Raw genomic sequence first — 19,377 nt, forward strand, 5'->3', positions numbered from 1 at the left:
ACGTGAAAGTCGACGGAGAAAATCTGGTGGTAAAAACACGGAAATACCGTTACAAATAGGCTGGAGGGATTTTTGTGTGCTTAAAAACATTGGCTAATATATTTGGAATAAAAATGACTCACCGATTTCCAAATTTGGATATTTTTCTCAAGAAATGTGAAAATAACTTCACATCGGTCGATTGTGTGGCATTCGAGGACATCTCCGGAGAGTTTTAAAGGCAGAGCCGTCGAGCTGAGACCTCGTTCTGCCACAACTAGACTTTTGTCCAGAATTTCGGTCAGTTTTGAGTCTTGGACGGAATTCTCTGACTATTCTGAGTAGTTTATTGTTTTTTTACCATGAGAGTTCCGAGAATGTTTATAAATGCTGTGTCCAGTACTACTTTTGTGTCCTTTACTCTTAAAATTAGTGATTTGAAAATACGATTGGTGGGGAATGTATGATGAGAGCACGAATTGTGAGGATAGTTGTTCTATTGAACAATTTGTAATAAAATTCTAATATTTTTATTATAAATAAAATTTACTTCTAGTTGTTTCAGAACATTGTGGATATCCATTAGACACACAACGAACCAAATGATTTAAACATGGCAATTTATTTAAATTATTATAAAATCTTATCACCTGAATTTATATTTAAAAAATGAATTTTAATAAAATAACAACTGAAAAACGAAAACACATAATTATTTAGACTTGACTGCCGCAAGCAATTTTGACTTGCTGGCACCTCGGAGACGTCCAGTCCTCCTCGCAGCAATAAGTCCAACTTTCCGTCCAGGAGGAGCATTACGACTAGTCGTGGAGGCCTTCCCAATATGCTGATGATTCCCACCACCAAACGGATGTTCCGTAGGCTACAAATAACCACCATTTTCTCACATTCATAGCCACTCCTCTCACACGGGGCCAACACTTGCGTTTTTTCTTGTACTTCCAGCAAGCCCTCCCTGCCTTCAACAAAGGCTTTTCCAAACGTCCCCCGCCGGTCACAACTCCCACCACAGCTCGGTTTGTTGACGGAAATGTCTTTTTATGCCTGACGGTAATTTTATTCGAGTAGTCCGGGCCTCGACGTTGTGGGAAATGACTGTGCTGTACCCTCCCGATGCACGAGACAATTTTCCTCGATCTCCACACTTTTCCTCCAATGAACTAATAATAGTCCCCTCAGACATGGATCTTACTGGGAGGACATTCCCGATTGACAGAGAGGCTAAGTGGGGTCAGCCCAACTAGTCAACCCTTCACTCCGCAGTAAATGTGCTGGCCTGTGTAGAGGCCTTCTACTGCTGAGAAATGGTGAGATAGTCGACGGTATTTTTTTAGGTCTCTGAATTCGACTTTGGCAACATGTTTTTGAATTTTTTAATAAAATTTTGATTCATGATCGAAAATTACAAATTTGTTAATTAATCAATAAAACATGTTATTTTCTGCAAGTTATTATATCGTTCTGAAATATCTTTAAAAACGAGAAAATGGAATCGCAGCGTATTTTTCCTGTAAATTTAGAACTCATCGGGCCAACATATCTCAATACCGAAGATGAGAAATTTATCACCTTAACAGGCCATATATGTTTATTCGCCAATTTATATCTTCCATTCTACCACAAAGAGCACGAAGAGTTAATTTCCCAAGTAAGCAACAATTTAATCCCAGTGCATCAATGAGCCTCAGGAAGCAGGAGATGTGACCATAAGCAATGGAGAATTGGAGTCCTCAGTCGAATTCCGTAGAAATGGGTATATTTCATTAAAATTGCACAATGATTTGACAAGGATTGAGGTTAGACATGATAACAATGTCAGCTTGCGGATATACTCTGTACAAATGACTTTCGCCTGATTTGTTCCAGTGTTTTAAGTGAATCCATAATTGTCGAAAAATGGAATAAAATTCTCAAACCAAGATCGCCTGAATAAAACTGATTAATTCAAACATTCTAACCTTACATTTTTATAATATCCATTACAACAAATACTGTCTCACAAAATTTTATAAGCCAAATTGAAAGCCTACGAGGAAATTAATTCTATTTTTTGATTTAAAGAAAATTAATGTCAAAAAGAAAGTTAATGGAAAAGAGAAAAATTATTGACTTCTCAGCGCTCAGGAGGCACTTAATGCCTACCCAAAAAGAACTTCTAGAACTCTGACCCTGGGACATCGTCGTCTCAGTCCGTTCATTGTGGGCAGGATCGAGCCTTTCAGAAGGATCTCCCTCGCATGAATCGGGGGATCACGGGGGATTATAATTAACTGGCTTACCCTGGTCCTTTGGTCAATAAAAAAGTGTTAAAAAAAGATCGAGTGTTTCGCACCATCAAGACTCATAGGCTTTAGAATAGAACGAAAGTTTGCTGAATTATTCTGGCAGAATGCTTGGAAAATCTACCCGGATTTAGTTTGCATGATAAAATAATGTCTCTCATCCGCCAAAAAAGATTTTAAAAAAATTCAAAAAACAAACAAAAAACATGATTTTTTAATTTTCAAATTCCCAAAAACACTTTTTGTATGACTTTATAAAAATAATAAAGAGAATCAGTAATTAAATCTAAATTTTAGAGGACACTACTAATCACGACCGAGTCCTATTCCCTCAACAGAAATTAAAAACAATTATTAAATGGACAAAAATTATCTACGATATCGGTCCTTTCGCAGATTAAACCAGAGCTGAAATATATCATTCTGAAACTGACAACGATATCCATATTTCCACGACAATTCCCAGTCCTTATCCACAATCTTAAAGGCAATGTCCTACAAATAAGCCCACACGCCACCTCATAGGGAGGCCCCCCGGAAAACCTGAGAATATAAAAGTCACCGTCATCACACGTTTTCTAAACTACACCAAACAACCCACCAATGAGAATGAGGGAGTCCTGTTCTTGTCAATCAAATCAGGATAGTATATCTACACACTAAAACAACACAAATACATTAAATTTATATCCCTGAACTGTCTTGGGCGGGGGGTTCTCAGGGTCGTAGTGTGTCTGGTTGTACCGATTCCATTCAAACCCCATCAGCATTCTGTTGAAAAAACGTGGTTTCCTCGGTCTGTATTTGTCCATCCACACCACATCCTGCTTCCCCAAGTCCACCTGAGTATCCAACACACATTCCTCGCTGTTCATTCCCTCTCGGGCTATCAAATCGAATTCCTGCTCTCTGTCCAGCTAGGAAATGCCTCTCATTTCAAAACCGTCATTTGTGCTATTTTCTGAACTTGAAGACGGGCTCCTGACAGTTTAATGGCATCCTCGTCCTCGTCCACCATGTTCAGAGGGTTCTCTTGGTCGAATCCAATCAGAATTGGGGAATACGACCCATTTTCATACTCCTGTCTTGCAGTGGCCAAATGATCAGACTCTGCCTCACTCTCCTCTGACTCGACGACTTTATCCTCAATATCATATTCGGGGTCATTCTCTGTCATTTCCTTGTGCTTCTCGTCCAACGATGCCGCGGCAATGGCAACCTTCAGTCTCTTGGACAAAATCTCCCAAAAACCAATATCGACACCCTCTCCTCCCTTCAACTTGTCATTTACAAGTCTGTCAATATTTCTAAGCTCATCTGCCCCCTTTCCGTCGATTACTGTCCTCACTCTCTGTATTATGTCCTCTCCCACTGCCCCCTCCATTCTATACCGACTCTCCTCTAAGGGTTACCCTCTCACTACAACCATCAGTCAGTCGTTTCTGATTGTCAGTTTGTCTATCTTTTATTAATACGATCATATCTTCCCAGAAATCAGCATTACTGCCCTTTTCGAGTGTCTTAACCACCCCAATGTCATATAACAGATCATCCAGACTCTCAATAGGGAGATTCTAGCCCTCAATAAACCTCTCTACAGAAATATAGTTATATGGATGTTCCAGTTTGACTGCTGACTTGACTCCACTGGCACACACAATGTAATTCCACAACAAGTCAATGGGCATTGCCCGACCATTCTCCAGTCTTATTTTCATTCTGAGAGTTGCCTGTTGGAGTTGGAACTGGACATGGCTATGACTATAAATACTTGTTCGTCACTGTTCTCCCACTCTGCGTGGTAGGCGGAATCCTTTTCTCTTTGAATCATCTCCTATTTCTTATTATTATGGACCATTCTTACCCAGGTGGTTGTCCGCTCTGTGTATTGTCGGTTTCGGAGTGCACGGGCCATTTTTAGTTCTTCTAGTTCTTTCTAGAATGTTCTAGAAGGATTTGTAGTACAGCCATTAGTGCCATTTTCTCGGATTGTTCTTTTTCGAGTTGTTTGCGAGATAAGTGCAGTTTTCCTTCTTTTTCGAGTTTTTTGTGCCATATAAAATGGTGTCCTAGTTTATTGGGAATGTTAGACTTGTAAATTAGAATAGATAGTCCTACGTTGTTGATTAGGTGGTGTTTCCGTTCTTTAAATTCTTTTTTTGCTAAACGACGGGCTTGTTTCTGTTGAGGGGTCTCGTTTGCTTTTATTTTGTTTTTGTGTTTTCTATGTTTTTAATTTATATGTTTTTAAAACCTCCAAGCTTTTTTGAGCATTTTTTTTGTTACATCTATATCATGTGAATATTCATCCGATCCAACTGATGACACCATAACGAATATAATTATAATTTATGTCTAATTTGAAAATTTTACTAATTAAAATCATTTAAATATTAAATTATATTATAATTGCTTTCATTTTAAATGCATGTGGTATTCTTTATTGTCATCATTTTTTATAGGAAGAAAATGATACTACTGAAGAGGGAGAACTATACTACGAAGAAGGTATGTCCGATAAAATTAAATAAAGGACTGAGGAAGGTCCGGCCATACTATTACACCCACAAAACAATTGCCAAGTTCAGGTGGATAGCTCAAAATATAACCGAGCTCTACAAAACAGAGTTTCAATACACTCATTCACAAATTGTATTTTTAATTTGCTTGAAAAGAACAGGAAAAAATGATTTCTTTAGGACTTTTACGTGTGAATGGCCAAATAGTAAATCCAGATTATATAATCAAAAAAGGAGACTATATAACAAACAAAATCCATCGGTTTTTATTTTTTGGAAATATCAAAGACACGAACCCCCAACAGTTGCTCAAAAAGTTGAGATTGTGGAAGAAAATAAAGATTTTGTGGTCTGTAATAAGCCGGGATCAATCCCTATACATCCATGCGGGTTGTATCATTCAAATTCACTTATGCATATTTTGGAAGTAGAAAATGGATTTTTGGGCTTAAAAAGTACAAAAAATATTTATAATTTCCCAATGATATCCACAGGATTGATCGAGTTACTTCTGGGCTTGTTGTTTTGGCTAAAAATCCACAAACGACCAAAAAATTAAATAAAATATTTCAAAAAAGACAAATCCGCAAGGAATATTTGTGCATGGTTCGCGGAAAGTTTCCAGAGTTTATTTTTCCGTTTATTTTTCATAGCGGTTTAATTAAGTGTGCTGAGAATATTTTCTGTTTTAGTCCTGCCACTGGACTTTGCTGTGTGGACAGGACTTTGGGCAAAGCGGCTTGCACTGTTTTTGAGTTTTTGTGGTACCACAAAGAGCATTCGATCGTGAAATGTGATTATGTCATTGTAGAACATTTAGGCACACCCAAAACTGGGAGGTCCCACCAAATACGAGTTCATTTACAATTTTTGGGGTTTCCAATTGTTAATGACTGGATTTATGGGAATGTTGCTGTTTTTGGAGAGAATTTGGGGGTTTCTGGTGTTTTTGACAAGGAAATTGTTGTAGAGGGTGATTTACAGTCTAGGTGGTCGAGAACTTTAAAAGAATGCAAAAATCGCTGGCAACTTTTGGTTCTGGGGGTCTTCTGTCAGTTTGTACGGAATGTTCTAGTCCATTGATGAACGAATTGTCCCCTTCGATATATTTGCATGCCTGGAAATACACTGTTTTGAATGTTGTGCTTAATTTTGTGTAGTTTTTGGGGAATGAGTATATCTCTCCTATTCCTGATTGGGCTTCCAATATCTAATTATTTTTGTATTTGTACTTAAAATGTTCGAATTTAATTTTTGGTTTTTCTGAGAATTCAAAGAATAAGTTATCTACGACTTAAAAAATATTCAACCCTAATAAAACCTGTCATTTATTTGAAATTGATAAATAAGAAAATTGGCATTGATATATGTTTGTGTTTAACAATTTACTACACTCAGTTCGTTTTACATTTCATAATTTATTAAAAGTAAGCAATCGGAGTAGGGTTATCTTGTTCTGAGCATCGCTGTTGACTGTAGAATAACTCATGAAACCGAAAAAGTTTAAATAATTAACAGATAACTAGTATGAGTCATACTATTAAATAATTTGACCAAAAATTTCTTGAAAATGGTTATAATATTTGAAGTGTTCAATTTTTATGCGGAAAAGTTCAATAATCTTACTAAAAATTATTTGTTTAAGTTCGTCTAAAGTTGTTTTTCTTCTACTACATTTGAACAACTTGTCTCGACAGTCGAAGAATACCCACGTGGATGTCGATTTCATTAGTAGTCTAAATCAGTTCAGAGACGGGCAAAGATCATACTATTTGGATAGTCATACTATTAAATGTTGGTACACCATATACATTGAAGTTAGCTTTCAGAAGGAGTGTTGACACACTATTGATTGAGTCAGTGAAAAATTCGGTGAATTGCTTCAATAATTTAATTGAAAAGCAGAAGAGAAGCTTTTTTACTTTAAGTACAATCATTAGGGTACGCTTAAAACTGCAAAGAGGCAAACTGGCAGAACAAAACCAATGTCTAATCATCTAGTAATCTTTTTGTTTGTTTTAAATTTTAGTCTACGATAGATTTTCGCTGTTTTCTCCACCTCACAAGGCAATGATCCTAAGCTGGGGTTTGATTTTCATTCTTGTTGACATACCTCATCAAATCTAAGCTGAGAATATGAATTGAACACATAAATTAGATTTGTAGAAATAATCTTGTTACATATTTTTCGTTATTTTTTGATTTTATCAACCAAGTTGAAATAGCTCAGCCTGCTTATAGATCTGTGGTCCTTTTGGGTCTACGCATTCCTTGCCAGATATGCCCTCCAGGAAACTCACCACGGCTGCAAAATCGATGGAAAGTCTCAAAATTTTACTTTTCTAGGATCGAGGTTAAGTATGGTCAAACTATGAAAGAACCAACTACTTCTGGTTGGAAAGGAGACTATCCAAATGTATGGACTGACCAAAGTGGACCAACAACTGCAGCTCAGTCTACAATGCACTATTCTACTCACAAAACTGTTGGAATAATTAATATTTGGTAAAGAAAAAATTGACCGTCTGTTGCCTAACGTCTGACAGGAGGGAGGTGTAACTTGATTATTCAGAGGGGGGTTAAGGACAGCACACATTTTTAATAATAATAGTCCTTATAAAATTAGGCCAGAATTGGAAATTAAGAAACAGATATTTCCTATTTTGTATTTATAAAAACAAAAAAAAGACGAAAATTATAACGATTATAAACCAACAAAATTCATTATTTTCTTTTGCGGAGATTTAAATACGTTTTACAATAATCATTTAAAAATTCAAATTGAAGACATCGAATATGTTTAGGTTAACTCATTTTGTCATAACTGGCATTCGAGCATAAAATTGATGGATCATCAGGATCATATTAAAAATAAAAAGGCTAATTTTATAACTGTTTGGCAAAATATTTGTATTATTTCTATCTAATCTATTTTTATCAATTCACAAAAAAAAGGTCACGGAGCTTCAGCGGATAGAATAGAAAAATCGGACAGCGTATATTCTCAATTTTAATAAATCATAATTCAATTACGTATATAATTTCCAATTTTTGTTGTTTTAAAGAATAAATCAATTTATTAGTAAATAAGATAATCTCATTAGTATGTCAAGTTGTTTCCTCGTTTTTTTCGATTGTCAACACATCCGGTTTAACGCTTTCCTCTGTTTTTACGACTACAACTTTGTCCTCATTTTTCTATTTTTATATATTTGAAACAACCTGATTTTTCTGTCTTCTCTGAAGACATTGGACAATAGTTTCATTAGCTGTATGCAAGCCACTTTCCAATTTTTCGACTGCTTTAGCACTTCTGCTTGTTCTTGTACTTACATGATTTCCAGGAATGCTTTTAGGAAGATCCCACGTGCCAATATACGTACTCCACGAAAATTTGGAATCTCTTTTATTGTCTTTGAGATGTCCTCGATTATCAGCTATGATTTCAGTAAATCCGTCGAACGTTTTTAGATTCTAAAAAAACATATTTGGAAAACGACTTTTCTTGAATTAACAGGAATTTCCCAATTTCCAAGTCTCTTTGGTCGGTATGCATCTTCATATTGCGAAGCATTAAAAATAATCGACATCCAACGTTTCTATGGATATTGTAGTAATAAATATATTGACAATATATTTTCTTTTTTATTGTCAAATCAAGTCGAGAAATGATTGTGAATGAATTTATTAATTCAATTGCATATTTCAGTTGCTAGAAAAATTTATTTTAAAAATTACGGGGTTTTTAAAACGGGTTTACGGACTTGTTTAATTTCTATTATAATTCTAGTCTACGAAAGTATTTTGCTGTCGAACTGAACTTTAGGGAGAGTATTGGTCAATTATTCCTTAAATAAATCACATTTTATTGACTCGAATTTGTCTTAAAATGAATAAGTCTAATTTATATCAAAAATACAACAGAAACAAAATTCATTTACGAAAAAAAGAGCCATGTTTGCAAAATTCAGTTTTTAATGTCTTAAAAATCCGAATTAGTTAATTATTTAAGCATTAAGAACAGAGTTGAGATTCAAAATCTATAACTAAGCAAGAAATTCGAAAATTTAACATTTTTATCTAAATGAAATACTCTTTAATAATTTTTTTTCTAAATAGAAGTTAATTAATCAGATGGGTTATGTTTATGGTAGATATGTAGCCTGGCGGATTGCCAAACTGTTTCCCCGGATGATGGCAATCGAGAACCGTTGCATTAGCCAGTTTGCCTCCCGAGGATCATGGGTGCGCATTGAGATTTTGGCGCTGCTTTAATAATTGTAATTAAATTTTTATCGCTAGAAAAATAAAATATAAAGAATAAACATAATTGGTCTGAATGTAAAAAAACTCCCATCAAATTCGCCAATTTGATTATATATCTTTGGCCAATAAAATGTTTATTGTTCTTGTATTTATTAATTTTTGAACAAAACCGATAAACTCTGATTTTGTAAAAAAATAATACAAAATACTGCCCATCAATTAATTTATTAACTTTCTTGTTTCTGTTGAAAAAAAAACAAAAAAAATACTGCCCTATTTGGATCCCTAAAATAATAAGTCTTGAAATAATGATGACAAAATATGAACATATAAAGTAATAGATTAATTTTCAAAAATTAATTTCTGACAGAATTTGACTTCGGTTATTATAGAGTCCAATTTAGCAATATCAAGTTTAATATCCCTTTCGATAGTCTCAATTGCCTTAATGTTGCTGTCAAGTTGATCATCCGTTTGATCTGGAGAAGGCATCTGCAAAAATCCGTCAATTTCGATCATTTCTGTTTTGTCACAGATTGCCGAGGACAGGGTAAAATCGTCGGTTCCCCGATATTTCCAAAACGAATAAATTTTCCACAAAAACGACATAAATACAGAACACTGACAAAGCCGACTGAAAATTTCGCGTACTAAAAAATTAGAAATTAGAATAAACAGTACATATATTAAACTGTCGTATTTTTAATGTATATACACACATATATACACATATAATCAATAAAAACTGGTGCGCTTACGCAAGCTAACAGATTTTTGTAAAATAATTCAAAAAACTTACAAAATCGAAATAACAATATTTCAAGTAACCACATCGAAAAGATTAGATTTCCAAATATTTTATTGAGTAATCCCATTGGAATATTACAAATATTCGTTGCACGATTTTATATAGTCGAATTAGTCGAGATATTGTTCATTGAAATAAAACAATCAATTAACAATTCAATCATATTATCGAATATGTCTCAAATTTGGGTTAATTCATGAAAATTAATTTTAAATCTCTCCAGACAAATTTAAAAAAAATTTTCAAATTTCTTAAATGTCTGATTTATGACTATCCTGACTGGAAATTTTATAAATTATTTTAATTTTTGACGGATTTTAAATATTAGATTAAAAATGATGGCTTGGCCGAACAAGCAAACATTAATATATCGACTGATATACTGAAATAAATTTTCCATTTAACTTTTAGTGTGAATTAAATAAATTCTATATAATTCATATCTATTTTATAAAATATCAATTTGTAATAAAATTAATACGTATCACCATTAGGTTGTTTTAATGTGCTTTTTTACCTTCGCACTATTCCTAATCTCGATACGGTCAGAAAACAACCAAAATGTATATTTCACTTCTAATTTCCAATTTAGCAAGTTTTTCCTCCTCCAAGATACCACTTTATCGAATCATTTGAAACATTCGACAGTGATAAATGGATTCCCTCAACGTCTTCAAAAACAGGATCTCCAGACATGAGATACACAGGCACATATTCCCTTAATATTCCCATCAGGTAAATTTTCCCTTCAAGAATCCGGACTGCTTATGGAGGTAAGAATCCCCTGATCTATTCTAGACTCCTTTAAGTCACCACGGATTGTCCTCTCGCCTGGAAACCCCTTTCGATTTCTCTACAACGGATGCCCTTTACTTTCAATTTGAATCTCACTGTCAAGTCAAACCAGACTGTGGTGGGTCATATATCAAACTTATATCCTCAAATGATCCTCTTGTACTTTTATAAAGTCATTTCTAGGACCAAATGGACGATTCGACCTCATTTTCCATAATGTTTGGGCCTGATACGTGTGGAGGAGTCTCCAAGGTGTCGGCTCTAGTTTTACTGTAGTTACACTTTATAATCAATTTCCCAAACCCTATTTCTGGAGAAATGGAGGAGAAAGTATGTAAGGAAATCAGTTCATTCACCATCGATGAGCGGAGACATCTTTATAGACTAGAACTTCTCTCCAGTGGGGCTTTTAGCATCTCCGTTGATAACAAGGTTGTTTATAATGGCAGTCTTCTTACTGACATGAGGTAGTGGTCTCCTTTATTTGAAGGCCTTCCATCAACCCGGATGAATTTATTCCCGACCCGACAGCAAGGAAACCACATGATTGGGATGAGAGAGAAGAGTTGGTGGTTGAGGTGATTTTGTAGGGTGGTTGATGAGACTGTGGTGAAGCCTGATGATTGGTTTTGTGGGGTAAATGTATTCCAGGGATGAGGGAGGTGAGAGGATGATTCCTGATATGGATGCTGTCAAACCATCGGATTGGAACGATTCTGAGCCTTTGATGGTCCCTGACTATTCCGTGGATATACCTGAGGATTGGGACACTGATTTGGACGGTGACTGGGAGCCTCCGCTTATGGAAAACCCGAAATGTGTGCAGAAGAAATGCGGAGAGTGGAATAGACCATACAAGCCAAATCCCAACTACAAAGGACCTTGGAAACCTACATATAAAAAGAATCCGAATTACATGGTACTGGCATGTGACATTTCAGGGAGTGTGGGCCCCTCCAAATGTGAGTAATCCTGACTACTTTTATGAGGCATATCCATATCGCAAGTTATCCCCGATTGTATTGATGTGTTTGACATGTAGACTGCTGTGGCATTCGAGTTGTGGACTGTGGAGGCCAATGTTTTATTCGACAATATAATTCTTACAAGTGATTTGAATTCTCTGTTAAATTGGACTGCTCAGACTTTTGTTGTCCCATCGAAGCCTGTTTCGGTTGTTTTTGGTGTTAATTGGTAGGTTTATTTGCAGGCAGGGGTGAAGTATTTGTCTGATAAGTGGGCTCTCATTGGCTGTGTTCTCTGTGGATTGGTTGTCTTCTGGTTGTTTCTGAGGTGGATTCGTCCGTCCAGTACTCCAGTCGAGTCGAGTGAAGCAGAAGTGGTGGTGGAGGATGAAGTAGTCGAGCAGTCGGAGGTTGAATCTGAGGAAGGATTACGTGAACGGAACACGAATTAATTGGTCTTATTCTTGTCTGTCATTCCGGTCTATTGGGTTTTTATTTGTTCTTGATTGGCTTGCACTTGACTGACTTTTTAAACAGGTGAGACTAGGAGAGATAGGAATGTGATTGTCTGATTTATGTAAGAAAATTGTGAATAAGCATTTATAATTCATTGACTTTTAAAAAGAGTTCTTGTTCTTGTAAGCTTTGCTGAGTCCTCTCCAGTTTAAAGATCCAAGAGAAAAAGGAGAGACCGGTAAAGAACACGAATAAGACATAAGTGCGATCATACTTGGTCGTAAAAAAGTTCTTAGTTCGGTTCTTATGAAATTATTCGAAAAATAAGAACTAGATTATACTAATTTAGTTTACAACTCTGTAGTACAAGTAAAGAGTTGACTTTATTATTATTATTTGCAACATACGTAGAATCATATTAGTTATAATTTTACTCGTGCAGCATTAGAAACAATCCTTTGAACCAGCCTCCTCCAACCTCCTCTGTCGTGAGCGAGTTTCCTCAGCTCGTCCAGATCCTCACCACTCCTTAGCCTTTTCTTCACACATTTCAGGTCTCCGTCAAGTGTTTCCGGCAGCGTAACACGTGGACGTCCACGGAAGCTCGATCCCTCTTTCAGGAAGTAGCCCTCCATTGCTATGTTAGCTGGGGCAAGCATGTCCATTCGTAGAATATGGCCAAATAACCTCCACCGCATATTGACGATTTCCACACTCAGAGGGCCAGTTCTGCATCTATTGTATAGCGATTCCTGGTTGATTCTTATAGGCCAGTTCAATCCCAGTAGGGATCTAAGTTGCCTGCGGTGAAAAGAATCGAGTCCACGTTGTTCAGTACTAGACATTCCCCAGGTCGCCGAATTATATGTCAGGATTGGTTTGACAAAGGCTTCATACATCCTCAGACGAAGTGACGTACAGAGTCGTCGTTTGCCGATCCACTCTTTCTTTATCTTGTTCATCGTGGCCCAAGCGAGAGCCTTTCTTCTGACAATATCATGGCGTCCCCAAGTAGAGAACCGAGTTTGTTCGTTTTGCGCCAGGCTTCACTTGAGCTGCTCTCCATCCTCATGATTTCAACGATGCCGGTTTTTCCAACGTTCATTTTAAGGAACCATCTGTTCAGCTCAGCAGGTGCCACTTCAAGGAGTCGAAGTAAGGCCGATTTGTCGTCTGACACGAAGTCGACGTCATCTGCATATACAATTTCGACGATATTGCCAGCATAGAATTTTCGAAGGTCTCGTAGTGCCGTCTCCAGATAGATCACGAATAGCAACGGCGAGAGGGCGTCTCCCTGAGGGATACCGACGTTGCACGTGAATTCACGGGAAAACGCCGTGCCGACCCGCACCTTGAGCTTTGTGTTCGATAGTAGTACTCTTATCATATTGACAGAGTCAGGGTCCAGGAATTGTTCCAGTATTTTGAGGAGTAGACCACGGCGTACCGTGTCAAAGGCCCTAGACAGGTCTATTCCCAGGACTGTTGTTGCACTTTTGTATCTCTGGGTGATAGCGCAGTACCACTTGTGGGCCCAGACAGCATCGGCGGTGGATCTTCCTGTCCTAAATCCACTATGACTCGGGGATAGATAGTTGTGTCCACTTGTTCTCTTATTCGGTTCAGTGTAACAATCCCAAAAGTTCCGTAAGGTGTTAGCAAGATTATAGGGCGTAGATTTTCGACAGGCCCAGCCTGCTTGTTAGGCTTTTGGATCGGTATTAATAATCCGGAATCAAGACCGAGGAATTCCTTTTTCATAAACATACCATTGAGTAGCTCCGCCAGTTTGTCTGTTAGTTCAGGCGGTCCGTATTTAAACAGTCTGAATTTATTCCATCCGGTCCAGAGGAGCGGCCATTTTTAAGTTTGGCTATTGCAGTTGATACTTCACCGGTGGTAATAGGTAGGCTGAGATGAGTGGTGTATCCGCTGGTGTAATCGGATATTTCTCCGTGAGCGGTTAATATACTCTCGAAATACGAGGCTATATATTCAGCCTGCTCTTTGGGATTTGTGATGAATCTTCCATTGCTGTCATGGATTTTGAGTTTGTTAGTTTGTTTTTTCCTGTTGAGTAGGCGGATTGCCGTGAACATTTTTGAAGAGTCCTTTAGCTGTTCAATTCCTGCAGCTATTAAGTCGAGTTTGTTAGTGAAGTTTGTCTTGTTCAACAAAGAGTTGACTTTGCATAAAAAATGTTAGTTTTTATAGTTACATTAAGTTTTTTACAATGCAATTTCAGCTAGCTTTTACTTAGTTTATCCAAAAATGATAACACAGCCTTTTGGGTCAGCATATCTCTCTGCTGCCAATCAGATTGCATTTAACTGAACAAATAATTAAACTTGGAATGAAAAATACATTTCACGTGTTGTGGTTAAGCAATATAAATAAGCCACGACTCATAAAGGAATTTAACAATTGCACTAACAAATTTAAAAGTTCAAATATTTATTCCATGACGTGCACTATAAGATCCCCAAGGGAAACAATCAGTAGAACTTTATTAATATTTATAACACATATTTAAAAGAATTTATCACCTAATTGTTAAAAAATATTATAAACTATAAAATAAATATTTAAAATTTATAAATAATAATTTGTTATTTAGTAAGAATAATCAAAAATAAATATATAGTGAGTGTTGTCAATGTCGAGGGGTAGCCGTGCCAAAGAATACTACTGCGAGGGAAACTATCACCTTCAAAAAATACTTTCTTCAGTGGCTAAACTAGAAAGTCAAGCACCTGAATCCGATCTGGGTACGGATATTGAGAACAGTGTAAAACAGTCCAAAAAATATTTCAAAAAACTGTTTTCTCTTATCAATGAAACTAACAACGTGGATGGCTGTGTATCAGAAATGGTTGGTTCTCTATTTGTATATTTTTTTATTTGTGCCTTAAAACTGAGTTTAGGTTAACTCCCTCGACTCAGTTTTGACCGAATTGAGTTCCAAAAGTATATTTTTCTTCATTTATAACCAGCCTATCAATTTTCCCAACATCTCGACAATTCCCGTGCTGAATTGATGGACCTGTCCATTGATCGTTCTTCCAAATCGTGTGAGACACTCTCAGATAAAGGCAGTGAGATGGCCTCCATCTTAACAAAGAGGGACAGTCCTTCGGTCGAAGTATCGGAAACTGTTTCCGCATGTCAATCGTCGACTAATACTCTCACAAAAAAGAATAAAAAGTTTAAAAGTCAGTCTAATGATAGGAAGTGGTGGGGAGTTCGAATAAAGGAGGAATCTCCCACCCCAGTTTGTTCAAACGGCAGATCACGGAGGACTAGTTCTTTCGCGGAAAGTAGAGAATATTCCGTGGAGGTGAATAATGAAGAATTGGCAAATAGCAGTCCGACTTGTCCTCAATGCAAACAGCTGTATGTTCTGAGTGTAGGACTGATAGATACGACAATTCTAAAAGGAGGCCTCGTTTGCTTCCCTGTAGACACAACATATGTGAGTCCTGTGTTTTCAAACAATTAAACGTAACATTTTGGACAGTTTCGTGTAAAATCTGCGTCAAATCTCCGCCTGTTGAACTTCCCTTGTCCAATAGACTTAAAGTTGATTAAATGAGTTAATTTGTAGTCAATTCCGATCAACAGTTCGCTGATAGCTCTGGCACAGCAGAAATCCTCCTAGTTTAGGTTGTTCTATTTACAATATTTTGCTAATAAATTCTTTTATTTCAGTTTTTTGATTTATAAATTTTGACCAGTTGTGGTTATTAAGGTGATTAGTTTAACGATTTTGAAAATGCACTTAAAAGTAAAATCTGGGCTTTATTTGTCCTTAAGAGTTAACTCAAAGTAATTAAAAACAGATGTGAATAATTTAGTAGGATTTATTTTGCATATTGATTTTCTCCAACAGATTTAATTTAATATACAGTTTTACTCTAATCAATCATGTTGGATAACTTATTGGTATCACGGAGATCAATATATTCATAATCGATCATTTCATGTAGTCGATAATTCTCACTGCTAACAATTTTATTCTCTAGTTTGAGAAATCATGTAAAAACTTGTAATCAATTTTAGAATACAATAAGGTAACAGCTAACTAACTGTGCAAGATAAACTTACCACAAATAATTTCAGAAAAATGTTAATTTCTCTTAAAAATGACAATCTCTTATCGCATTTTAACGTATTTTCCAAATCGTAATTTAGCCTGTCATATGTCCAAAAGGAAAAGCTTAACAGAATAAGATAAATATGATACACTTAGTGTACGAAAAGAGTAGTCCCAATAGAATACCCCAAATATGACATATTAGTTAACGACAATACAGTTCCCAAATCAACAAATGTACGCAAATAATAATAAAGATGACTTCAATTTTATTAAATAAGAACAAAACCAAATATAAAGTCTACAAATAAAGAAAAACCATCCAAATTCGACTATTTATCGACAATCTGATCTTTCAATCTGTCAACAAGCGACATCAAAAGAAGAGACGCCTTTGATTCCTTTGACTTGAACACCAACACTCCATTAGTAACATAGGCCTACAAATCACACCACACTCCCACATCAAGCATAAACGTGACAATCATATTTCCAATCACCCCTTCCACCACAGACAAACTCAACTCGTATTCCTCGGCCAAATATTGCATTGCAATGTTGGAATACACTCCACAGTACGTCAACAAGTACATCCTCAAACACTCACATTTCACCCTCTCCCTCAGAACGTCCTCAAATGACGGCCTGTCTGTCAATAGTGATAAAATCTGAACAATCACAACCCCACTATACCTTATCGGTGGCAGTGGACTGTGCCAGTGTGCCATAACACTTCCGCCAGTTCCCATCCTTCAGCAAATGAACTGCCTCGATCACATGTTCCCACAAATCCTCAGGTGGTCCCCGAATTGGCGTTTTCTCTACCAAATTAAGTACATTCTCAAAATGACGAAAATTAGGATCACGTCGTCTCTTTCCGCCTATAAACTAACACCTTACTCACCAACCATACAAACGGGAAGGCATGTGGACTAACAGGGCAGAGACAAGGTAGGAATACTCAAGAAGACGTACATTCACGTGCATATGGGAAGGCACACGGATCACAGCCCTCTCCGAACCCACTTCCTGTAGGTTGGAAATATCATGCCCAAGCAAATAAGTAATCTGAGGATGCCCTCCCAGTTCAGCCAATGCTTGATAGGACTCCTCAAACTTCCCAAGCCGAAATGAACATATTCCAAACTGAGCCAAACTCCGGTTGTACAAAACTTGAGTATTCGGGTCCATGTTTTTCTGACATGCCAACTCAGTCACCCGACCAAAGTAAAACAACTCGGATGCTTCATTCCACCGTGAATGAAGACTGTGGTGGTAGATTAGATACAACACGGCTCTCAACGAAAGAACTGAGGACGAATCCTCTTCTTTAAACACTTCACAACAATACTCCTTTATTGTAGCACTCAAATCATTCTAAAATGCCACAAAACGTGGAATACGCTTATTTCTGGACTGACTAGCCAACTGTATTTGTAGTGCAATAACTCTAAGAGAAGAATACAAATCTCTGCAGAATAAGCCCGACCTTTAATGTAGTTAAATGTCCTCTGACATATTTTAATCACTTCCAACTCTTCATTAAGTCTGGAATCACACAAGGACACAACCTCTCTACAAATTCGGGGGTCAAATCATCCACAGCCAACAATCTCTTTCTGTACTCCGAACACAAATGATCGACCATTGCCATCATATTGCAGTTCACAACCAAAGGACCTTCAAACAAACTCTCAGACTCCTCGTAGGCCTTCAAATCAATCTCCGAATGACTCTCCACATAGTCAAACAACACATGGAAATATTTTACAAAACTACCGACTATAAAAATAGACATACCGTGACCAAATATGCCCTTTGATGGGGACCGTGGAGTGGTCATTGCACAAATACACGGACAAATCCAAAATAGACACAATTATCTTCACTTCCAACCCAACAGAAAATGCACGTGATTGTACAACGTCCAATAATTGTTCCAAGTCTTCAAATGTGCGTTTATGGACTGTCCTCTGCTTATATTTCACGGAAACTATTTCCGTGAGTTTACCGAGACACAGTGGTTCCGTGATTTCGTCCTCCGCGTTAAAAAGTTGGTGTTTGGACTCCTTTTTGACCTCCTCAACAACTTTCTCACGTTCTTTCGAGGTCTCCTCAACTTCCAAGTCCTCGTCATAAAATAAATTGTCTTTATTCCTTCAAAAAAGAACAAAAAACTTGAATTGGGGTCAGTTTCCGGGATTTCACGGAATTTGTCAATTTGGTCGCGGAAGTCCGTGAATTGTGGCTTCATAATTCCTCGAAGGGCGGGAAGAACCTTCCGATTTTTTGTGGTAAGTTCAGTTTTTGAGGTCCATTGCTTCAAAATGACCAAAAACAACACCTTGTCAAGATATTCCTCAAATCTGCTCAAAAAACGAATAAAATATCGCGGAATTCCATTTTTAAAATATTTTACCGCCTTAATATAACTATCGATCAGTTTTTTGGACTCTAATGAGTCATTTTTGGCGGGAAACCTGAAAAAATGGAGACATTGTCGCCAGATTTCATGTTTGAGTGTATTTTTTCCATCCAAGTCTTCAAAGTGTGGATTCTTTTGAGGGATTCTTCCCGATATGGGACTTTAGGCTCGATGACCGTCTAATATGATAACTAAGGGTCACTCTTTGAGCGGTTTTTTGATAGGAATGTCTTCTTCTGTCTCGGAATCGGACTCACTTCGAGCTCTACGAAACCAACTGTTCATGACCTCACTGTTGGAGGGTCAGTTTAGGAGGAAATACTCGGAGTCTGAGTCATCGGAGTTGGTTGAAACGTGTCGGTCTCTAATTGTGATTATTTGTTTTTAATACTCGGAGTTATCATCGCTTGAATCAGAAAAATGAACAGCCCTCATATTGACCAACAAGGCTTAACACGAGTATTTTATGATAATAAATTTAAATTAATGTTTAAAAATAATTGTTAATAAAAAAGATTAAGTCAAATCAGTGACTTTTTAATTTTCATAATAATTAAAAACAAATGGTGATTGAGTAGAGACTCACTCAGGACAATGTTAAAAGAATTTTTTTAATTGACGATTCCTGAAATTGCTAGAAAAAGTTTTTATTTTTAAAAATTAAAGTTAAAAATTTCCTCTAAATTAATTAATATTTAAATAGGTTTCTTGTTGTACATATTTTAAGAATATGATTTACTCAATAAATAAAGCTACATGTAATGA

The 19,377-nt window shown here is 36.6% G+C and overlaps 1 protein-coding gene and 2 pseudogenes across 1 annotated transcript; 1 reads left to right on the forward strand and 2 right to left on the reverse strand.

Annotated features, from left to right (window-relative positions):
* Window positions 1-691: 691 nt before the first annotated feature.
* LOC115232096 lies at window positions 692-1,884 on the reverse strand (annotated as a pseudogene).
* Window positions 1,885-4,751: 2,867 nt separating this feature from the next.
* On the forward strand, window positions 4,752-5,884 carry LOC115232097 (annotated as a pseudogene).
* A 2,032-nt stretch (window positions 5,885-7,916) lies between these two features.
* On the reverse strand, window positions 7,917-8,391 carry LOC115232098 (protein Flattop-like). The gene is made up of 2 exons (XM_029801963.2): window positions 8,317-8,391; window positions 7,917-8,275 (listed from the first exon to the last, which is right to left on the reverse strand). The coding sequence occupies exons 1-2, from the start codon at window positions 8,389-8,391 to the stop codon at window positions 8,006-8,008; spliced, it is 345 nt and encodes a 114-aa protein (XP_029657823.1). The 3' UTR covers window positions 7,917-8,005.
* Window positions 8,392-19,377: the final 10,986 nt, after the last annotated feature.

The sequence above is a fragment of the Octopus sinensis genome, unplaced genomic scaffold (assembly GCF_006345805.1).
Source record: "Octopus sinensis unplaced genomic scaffold, ASM634580v1 Contig19321, whole genome shotgun sequence".
NCBI lineage: Eukaryota > Metazoa > Mollusca > Cephalopoda > Octopoda > Octopodidae > Octopus > Octopus sinensis.